The sequence below is a fragment of the Chanos chanos genome, chromosome 3 (assembly GCF_902362185.1).
Source record: "Chanos chanos chromosome 3, fChaCha1.1, whole genome shotgun sequence".
Taxonomy (NCBI): domain Eukaryota; kingdom Metazoa; phylum Chordata; class Actinopteri; order Gonorynchiformes; family Chanidae; genus Chanos; species Chanos chanos.
In genome coordinates this window covers 8,588,586-8,597,500 of record NC_044497.1, presented here as the reverse complement: position 1 = coordinate 8,597,500, position 8,915 = coordinate 8,588,586, and the positions used below count along the sequence as shown (strand labels likewise).

At 39.5% G+C, this 8,915-nt stretch overlaps 1 protein-coding gene across 1 annotated transcript in view; it reads left to right on the top strand.

The window, feature by feature from the left end:
* The window catches only part of cdh19 (cadherin 19, type 2), an 11,144-nt gene extending 3,256 nt beyond the window's left edge, over positions 1-7,888 (top strand). The window contains exons 4-11 of the mRNA XM_030767431.1: positions 1-7; positions 1,178-1,365; positions 2,410-2,663; positions 4,044-4,180; positions 4,523-4,644; positions 5,532-5,649; positions 5,857-6,108; positions 7,383-7,888. The exon at positions 1-7 is cut by the window's left edge and continues 161 nt beyond it. Of these exons, the coding sequence (XP_030623291.1) occupies positions 1-7; positions 1,178-1,365; positions 2,410-2,663; positions 4,044-4,180; positions 4,523-4,644; positions 5,532-5,649; positions 5,857-6,108; positions 7,383-7,888 (1,584 nt within the window). The remainder of the gene's footprint in view (positions 8-1,177; positions 1,366-2,409; positions 2,664-4,043; positions 4,181-4,522; positions 4,645-5,531; positions 5,650-5,856; positions 6,109-7,382) is intronic.
* Positions 7,889-8,915: the final 1,027 nt, after the last annotated feature.

Sequence of the window (8,915 nt, the reverse complement as noted above, 5' to 3'; positions counted from 1 at the left end):
CAGCACAGTAAGTATCGCCAGCTCTGTGATTCCGCCCATCTTTGGCCCCACGATCAGCGGAGAAACAACCCTTTAAGATCAGATAAGAAACCGTAGTTTTCAGCTTTACTTGTATATAAGTTTTTTTTGTTTTTTGTTTTCGTTTCAGTGCCAACTCCTTTGATTCTAATTTTTATGCTGTACTTTTAAATATTTGAGAGGTTCCTGAACCCTCCTTTTTTCTTTTTTTTCTTTTTCTTTTTTTTTTTTTAGATTATGGCTCGATATTTCTTCCTTAGTTCTTTCTCTGGCTGAACATCCTTTCTCTTTGATCTGCTCTTTACATTACAAAATCAGAGTGTATGACTCAGCTCAAAGTGAACTCGCTCACAGAAATACCACAGTGGAGAAAGAAAGAGAAGGAAAAAGAATGAAAGAAAATAGAGAGAGAGAGAGAGAGAGAGAGAGAGGAGGGACATTTGTCATGACCTTTGGTTGCACTACCCAGTTTTCTCTTAGATAAACTTTAGTAAATGAGTGACTTGTGGAGAAATCAATTCCTCTACAATGCACAAAAAAAAAAAAAAAAGATTTTTTTTTTTTTTTTTATGAATTATAATGAATAAAGTCATGCAGATGTAGCTAATAAGAGCTAATTTAATTATCATTTTTAAAATTTCCTTTTTTCCTTTGTCTATTCCCATTTTTCTGTCTGGTACAGCATGTACCCTTCGACTAAGTGTCTGTTTATAAATCAATGCACTTACTCCAGATCTTACTAATGTATGTTCACGTGTTTGCTTTCACGCTTGCCCTGCTTATAATTTGAGCTTTTTCTGATCTGGACAGGCAATAAAAAGAAAAGAAAAGAAACCTTCGCCGGGAATTTTTTTAAAGAGCATTATAGAGTTTGGACAGTATAATACAGAATAACATTGTCCTCTGTGCGCTGACAAAAATGATTAAAATTCTCCATGGACCTTAATGATAGAATCTTAATGATCCTCTAATTATCACCCATTGTAATTTTGACAACTTAAAGGAGTGTAGTAATAAGATGCAGGAAGTAGCTTTGGGGATTTCTGCTCTGGGATGTTATAGCTCTGTATATTACAATATTATAAAAGTTTCTCAGTCTGGAAAACTCACAACTATACATACGCTAACAGGGCCTGACTACTGTCTTTTATGCCCACAGACCTATATACGTTTGCTGTGGCAGAGACTGCTGCAGTGGGAACTACGGTGGGCAGAGTTATGGCAGATGATGGTGATGTTGGAATGAACGCCAGAATGAACTACAGTTTAGAAGACCTGGAGGAAAGTGCTACCTTCAGTATCCACACCGACCCCATGACCCAGGAGGGAGTGGTGGTGTTGGCAAAGGTTTGTGCAGATTCTGCGGTACTGGCAGCGTTGCTGTTCTTGTCAGAATGCGTTGCATCTCTCCATTTAACCGTAGACTTGACTTCTCTGTTTCTAACATGTAAGTACAATGTTGTTAGCGTTTAGTACGTTATTACACTGTAATAAATATTCTCAGATAGAAATAGAATAGAATGACGCATGCCACTGGAAAAATTAAATATTTTTACAGCAACTCTTTTTATTTCTATTGAAAAACCAGGAGAAAGCTTTTTTTTCTCTCTCTCTCTCTCTCTCTCTTTCAAGCAGTATAATTGTTCTTCCAGTGGGCTGATAAGCTTCTGTATTGAGGTGCCCGTCAAAATTTCATCCTCGAAATCAATATGCTTTTTTATATCAAGTCATAAATTAACTCAAATGGAATAAGTTTGAGGGCGTCGAAATTGTGCTCTATCACACAGATCTGTGACCGATAGTGACAGCTGTTTATAAACAAGATTAACATGATGAAAATAGAAGTTTACATATCGTTTTCCTTTATTGTCTTGGAGCAGGACCCCCCTGTGGGAGCAGTTAGGTAATATAAGGTAATGCAAATGCAAGAATGTTTCGTCCCGTCTTCAGATGGAATCTTTCTCCTGTTTCGGCACTTGAATATGCCTTGACTCTAGGGGGAACCGAAATGGAGACGAAATCTGCTTGTTATGAAAATGACTGGCCCACCATCAGGCCCACAGGGAATTTGTTAATGGTTTTTCATGCTGTTTTAACCAGTATCATCTTGTCTATCGAAATACAACATCGGTTAAGTGCGAGATCCCAGCTGGTGGCTCATCAACTTTGAATGAACCATTTTCTTGACTGATAGAAAAATGGAGAAAATATTGTGCAGTCTGCTTTGTAATTTTGAAATTATGTTTTCAGACATCAATCTGACTATCTCGTAATGGCATGAGCGATGCAAACATTTCCAAACCAATAAACAATAGCTTTTTGGCATGCTTACAATTTGTGTGTATTTTTTTTTTTTTTTCAACTTTCTGAAATTTCTTCTGTTGTTTGTAGCCTTTGGACTATGAAAGAAAGAGACGATTTGTCATTGCCATAGAAGCTATCAACGATCTGGTGGACTCCCGCTTCCTGAGCTCAGATGAATTTCGTGACAGAGCAACACTCAAAATCATGGTGACCGACGTGGACGAACCTCCCATATTTTCAGCCCCGCTCTACGAGTGGAAAATTCTAGAAAATGCACCTGTGGGTACTCAGGTGGGCATTGTCAGTGCCAGAGACACAGATGCTGCAAACAATCCCATCAGGTAAATCATTCATAAGACAGGATCAGTTGTTAACCCGCAAGACTGGTATTTACGCTTAGGAACGCTTCTCTCACAAAGACCCTGAGAGTTAGCAGAGCCGACACTTTATAATTAACCATGAGTGACTTAAAGGTCAACTATAGGAGCACAGTTAAGTCTTTCTTATGTCCAAACCCTGTTGTGCAGATGAAACAAAGTCACAATTCATATATGTTTTTTTTTAATCAAAACAATCAACTTGGTAATTATTTTTCTGCCAGTGCTGCAGCCCAAAGCAGTCTTTCTCCTCCCTGACCATCACCCTGCATGATCTGTACATGGTTATTTGCGCATGATGCCACGTTTCTAGACTTCTCCGTCCTAGGAATAAAAAAAAAACAAAACAACAACAACAACAAAAAAAAATGTCTTTTTCTGATTGAGTTACAGGCTCCCTGTGCACCCATATTTACTCTTGATCTCAGCAGATGGCTAGCACATTCCACACATTTATCTCATATTGCTTTAGTAGGAAATGAAGCCTGCTGAATAAAACATGGATGATTTTTTTTTTCTTAACCCCACCTTCAAGACTTCTCTATCTATTGCTTTGGCATTATCACAAAGCGACTGACACAGGCTGTGGCAATGTAATAATGCGCTGTGTGGGGCAGCATTTGGAATTCAGATTCACATCCATTTGCAAGTACAGAACGCTTGAAGGGGAAAATGGCACTGTTGCCAGTTGCCAAACAGAGCTCGGGTTCAGATGACAGGACCTCCAAAGCATTTTGAGGTTTCAAGCTGCTATACACACACACCTCGGAAGACGGCCTGAACCTAGTATTTCTCTTACAAAAAGAGTCAGTTAATTATCATTACATATGTAACACCATACTGCCCCCTCCCCCCACAAACCCTTTTTTTTTCTTTTTTCTTTTTCTTTTTTAGGTTTAGATTGAGTACGGTGCTTAAAGAAATATGTACACGCAGCTAGCTTTAAGAATTCAGATATTTTAGTATAATTATACAAATATATTCCTTTAATTTCTTCATCTGTGGACTGTGTTTCTGTATATATTTAGCATCGAAAATGAAAGTAACCAAGAGAGTATTAGACCAGGTATTTTATTCCTACATTTTATCAATATTAATTGACATGGATCTTGGCATGCCAGTTAATTAGACCTCAAGGGTTATTATGCACTGACAAATTCCGCTTCTAGTGTAATGTTATAGTTGAAGAAACTGAACATGCCTCTGTTTGGCCCCTATAAAGCTATCACTTTACAAAAATACCTAGTTTATGCTGTAGCATAGTAGCAAAGGAGCATGCTTGACTTTTGCTCGAAAAAAAGCCCTCACTGAATTTGAGATTTGTTATTTTCTCTCAAACATCAGGTATTCCTTTGACAAAAACAGTGACATGAGAAAAGTCTTCAGGATAGATTCCAACAATGGGACCATTACCGTGGTGAAGCCTTTGGACCGAGAGACCGCAGACTGGCACAATTTCACGATAACTGCCAAAGAGACAAGTAAGCAGATTCTCTAATATGGACAGAAACTATGTCATATTTTCCCTGAATGGCATATCAATCTCAATTGTGAAGATGCAATGACTCATGACAGCCATTAAACATTTCAGCGAAAAAAAAAAAAAAAAACTTGAGCAAAAGTTGAAGCTGCTGTTACCACTTTACCTCATAACTGTGCAAGGTCTACTTTCATGGCTTCTTTTCAGTTTTATTTGGATTTTTCAAACATTTGAGTGAGGAGGGAGGCAATGCAACAATTATCTATTAAAAGTCTTTTTTTTTTTGGTTGAATGTCTCTTTCCTCGTCCTGAACTGAACGTTAACTTTCATCCATGTTTTCAGAGGAGAACTATCTGTCCTCCTCTGTGACAGTGTTTGTCAAAGTCCTAGACGTCAATGACAATGTACCCGTACTGTCCAGAGAGTACCAGCCCTACGTCTGTGAAAGCACACAGTCGGGACAGGTAAGACATCTCTCTCTCAATCTGTTCTGACATTACAGAAAAACACAGGGGACGGCTCTTTCACAAGCGCTCTCTCTTTTTTTTTTAATGTTATTGGAGCTCTGGAGCTGAACTCGAGTAGCATCCCGAACATTTCTCACTGCAAAAGGATTCATATGATATCGCTGAAGAACTGTCCTGTCCTGTCCTGTCCTGTCCACCAAGAGCTTAGTTTACAGACAAAAAAGGTTGCATGGAGGCTAAAGTCTTCAGGGACCTATTGATACCAGTTCAGCAGTATCTGTATTTGGTTGTGTTTCAAGGGGCTATAAAACACAAAAGGCTTGTGCTAACCTTTGCTTACAGTTCACACAGGAATCAGATATCATTTCAGTTAGCCCCACAGGAATTACTAAAAGCACTGAACATTCTTAGCTACGCTTTAGTTTCTTTTCAAGGTTAGCCGCTAACTGGTTCCTAAATCACTGCCACTGTCATTCCAAACCTTGCAGCAAACAATTACTAGATTAAGGCAGCCATTAGCAGTCAAGACTGTATGAGGGTATGCAATCAATATATCCAAAGGCCTTCCATCATGGCAACCTTATCTCCTATGTCATTCATCAAACACCCGATCACATGTCTTGTAAAAGTCTTTGTAAAACATACTGTATGATAAGATGGTCATCAGATTAATCAAACACTCAAAAATCTCTCTCTCTCTCTCTCTCTCTCTTTCTCTCTCTGTTTCTCTGAGGGACAAAAGGGAAGTTGCAGCAGTACAGTTTGGCATGGTGGTGCCACTGATGGAACATTGTCTGAAATGGCAATGATATTTTACCACACTTACATGCTTTAGCGTTTGAGTTTCTTTCCATAATATTTTAATGCTCTGTTACCTTCTCCAGCTCATTCAGGTGATCAGTGCTGTCGATGCAGACGATCCTTCAGAAGGCCACCATCTTTACTTCGCCATGGTTCCAGAGAGGCAAATTAATCCGAACTTCACCCTCAGAGATAACCAAGGTAGGAACGGCTATCTGTGAAATTATCATGCAGCTCCAGTTTTGATGAGAACAGAAGAAGTTTAAACAATATAATCAGTTGCATCATCATTTCATCTAATTACAAGTCTAAAAAAAAAAAAACCCCAAAGATTGAATGTGGTTTTTGTTCATTTATTGGTAATAAATGCATGGCTAAAATGTGTGGCTCTGTCTAAATTAATCCCAGACAACACAGCCAGCATTCTGGCACGTCGGAGCACATTCACACGGAGGGATCGCACTTACTACCATCTGCCCGTGGTGCTGATAGACAGTGGCACCCCTGCCCTCTCCAGCACCACCACCCTCACCATCAGCGTATGTGCCTGCCAGCCTGCTGGGCACTGCCCCACAGGAGGGGTGGAGGCCATGGCCCTGTCTATGGGCTTGAGCATGCAGACACTCCTGGGCTTTTCTGTCTGCCTGATCACACTTGCAGGTGAGATTGTGGGTGCTGCATTGTGGATGATGTAGTCTCACGAGTTGCAACAACATTAGTACTCTCCACAAGCTATGAAGTGTGGAACAAATCGATACCCTTCTTAAGATGTGTGTTTGCTTGACCTGGGTTGAATAAGAGAAAAAATGTGCAAGGTATGTGAAATTTGGAGGATGATTCTGAAGAAGACACATATGAAAGAGAATTTCATGTTTCAGATGGCTAAAGGGTAATTTAGTCCTCTAAACTTCTTCATAATTAAAGTATGAGGGCAAAAGATTGAAAAAAGGCCTCCCAAAAACCCTGTATGCATAAAATTCCCTCCAGTTTTTATACAAGAATTAACAATGAAAGATGAAAATAAGCAACCCAATCAACAGTCTCTGTTGGTACAGGAGTATGTCTATATTTCGCTCCAGTTGTTTCTCTCCACACACAATTTTTTTTTCTGACAAATTTTGTACAAGCAGAGTATAATTTTGAAAGAGTTTCAAAAACCAAACAAAATAAGTAAACTTGATTAGTTCAGGCGGATTCTTTCCTCTGCAGTTTGTTGTTCCTCTCCTGAAATTACAGGAAGTCTGTTTGAAATAAAGCTGACGATGGAACAGCACATGAAGTAGCCATAAATCTAACTACCTAAAAGAAAACTGTTTTCACAAAAAGAGTCACAAAATGTTCTTTCGCAGCAGAGCAGTTGTGGTAGTATTGCCTCACATCTACCAGGCAAGTACTGGAAGACGGTTTGGACAATTCTTTCATAATGGTTTACTTTCCCCGCTATGTCAAAATTATCTGTTGAATTCATTACATAATCCATAGCTATGCTCTGATATCTTATGCTTCTAACATTGCTGTAATCATCCTAAATGCTTAGCAAAGGAAAATTTTCTCACTATGTTCTGCAGGGTGGTGGGAATACATAAATGTAGACACTGAAACAGTTTGGTGAATTGAATATTAATTAATTTTGATTAATGAATGGACACTGCTATTTTGTGTATTCCCAAATGCCTATAATAAGCATATTAATATTAATAATTACTGTGCTAATATTCCTAGACACCATGTTTGTTCAGTGAAAAAGGCTGTATTTTTTCTGTTTTATTGCTACTGGTTCCTTAAAAAAAATCCCCACTTGAACTGTTTATCATTTTAACTACTTAATGAAGAACAAATTGGCCATTGCATTTCGTATTTGTTATGCATTGCTTGATGCTGAGATGAAATTGTCTTCTTGTTGCAAACACACTCTCTCTCTGGTTTGCCTCCAGCACTGTCTATACTCATGCTAGCTGTGCAGAAACACAGAAAACACCAGATGGGAAAACTAGAAACTGTTGAACAGGATACAGAGGAGTTTTCAGAGAAAGTGTTACGCTACGCTGAGACAAGCAACTTCGGGGGTGACTCAGGGCTTTCTCAGCCCGTCCCGATGAGGCCTCATCCCAGACGACGCGAACGCAGACTCCGCAGGGAGGAGGTGGCCGCCAGCATCCGTATGTCCCTCAGAAACTCCCACCTCATCGGGCCAGAGGATGAAGTTTTCCGGCAGTTCATAATGGATCGTCTCGCTGAAGCAGACCAGGACCCATACGTGCCACCTTTTGACTGCCTAAAAACATACGCTTTCGAGGGGACAGGGTCGGCCACCGGCTCCCTGAGCTCCCTGGAGTCTCTGACTTTTGAGTCGAGCGCCGAAAGACCTCCAGACTCCCGGCCACGCTTACTAAGGCTCAGCCCCTGGCAGGGAGCCAGAGAGGAGGAGACTACCTTTTAAATTAAAGGAGAAATAATCTAATCAAACCCTCGTTAAACTGTAGAGGCAGGCTTTACCCTCAGACCTTTTACAAAGTTGAAGAGAAAAGCAAGCTGAAGCTGAGACCCACACACACACACACACACACACACAAACGCAAACAGACTTGCACTTTTAAATAGCAATGTCAAAGATCTATCAGTTTAAATTTATTGATTCTAACTCACAATTTACTTTTTTTCTGTAACAGAGGGTTAAAACAATGTAATTTTTTTTAATTAAACAGTACACTAGACTAACATTCATCTAATCCTGTTATATAGGGTGTACTTAAACCAATATGGCATACCTTCATCTCACTGAGAACAAGTACATCGTACCTTTGGATACAGAAACATGTGGGCTGCTTTTATAACCAACGGCAAAAAATGAAGGCTGAGAACAAACGATATTTTGCCACAGCAACCTAAGGACTCTGTGTAAGAGACTACCTAGACACAGCCACGTGATAAAACTGTATCTTTACAAAAGCATATTAAAGGTAGGGACGCTATATTCACTACTCTTACTGAAATTCTAAGCAATGAATGAATCTGTTGCAAAGAGAGCATGTAATTGTGGCTCTGTAACACGACAGGCTGTGTTATACATACACACGTGACACGCACACGCACAACATACAATAAGATTAAGTTGACATCACCATGTACAGTCTACACAAGTGCTTCACAAGTTTTATAATGCTTTATTGCAGTACAAAAGAACAAAGCACCAAAGACTTTTTTTTTTGTTCGTGAATATCGTTTGAATTGACTTACTCCTCCTCTCCCTTACTCTCCTCACAAACAGAGGTTTAATAGTCTTGCAACTGCCTAATTATCTTCAGCATATGTAATTTAAAGAGAAGAGATTAAAATCCATGCATCAAGTGAAGTAGAGCAGTTCTGACTCAGCCTTTCTTGAGAGGTGTAGGCAGACTCTTTTTTTTGGCTGTGAAGAAGGACTTCAGTGAGGCTTGATTGTGGAGGGGATTGTATTGCTCTCTTTG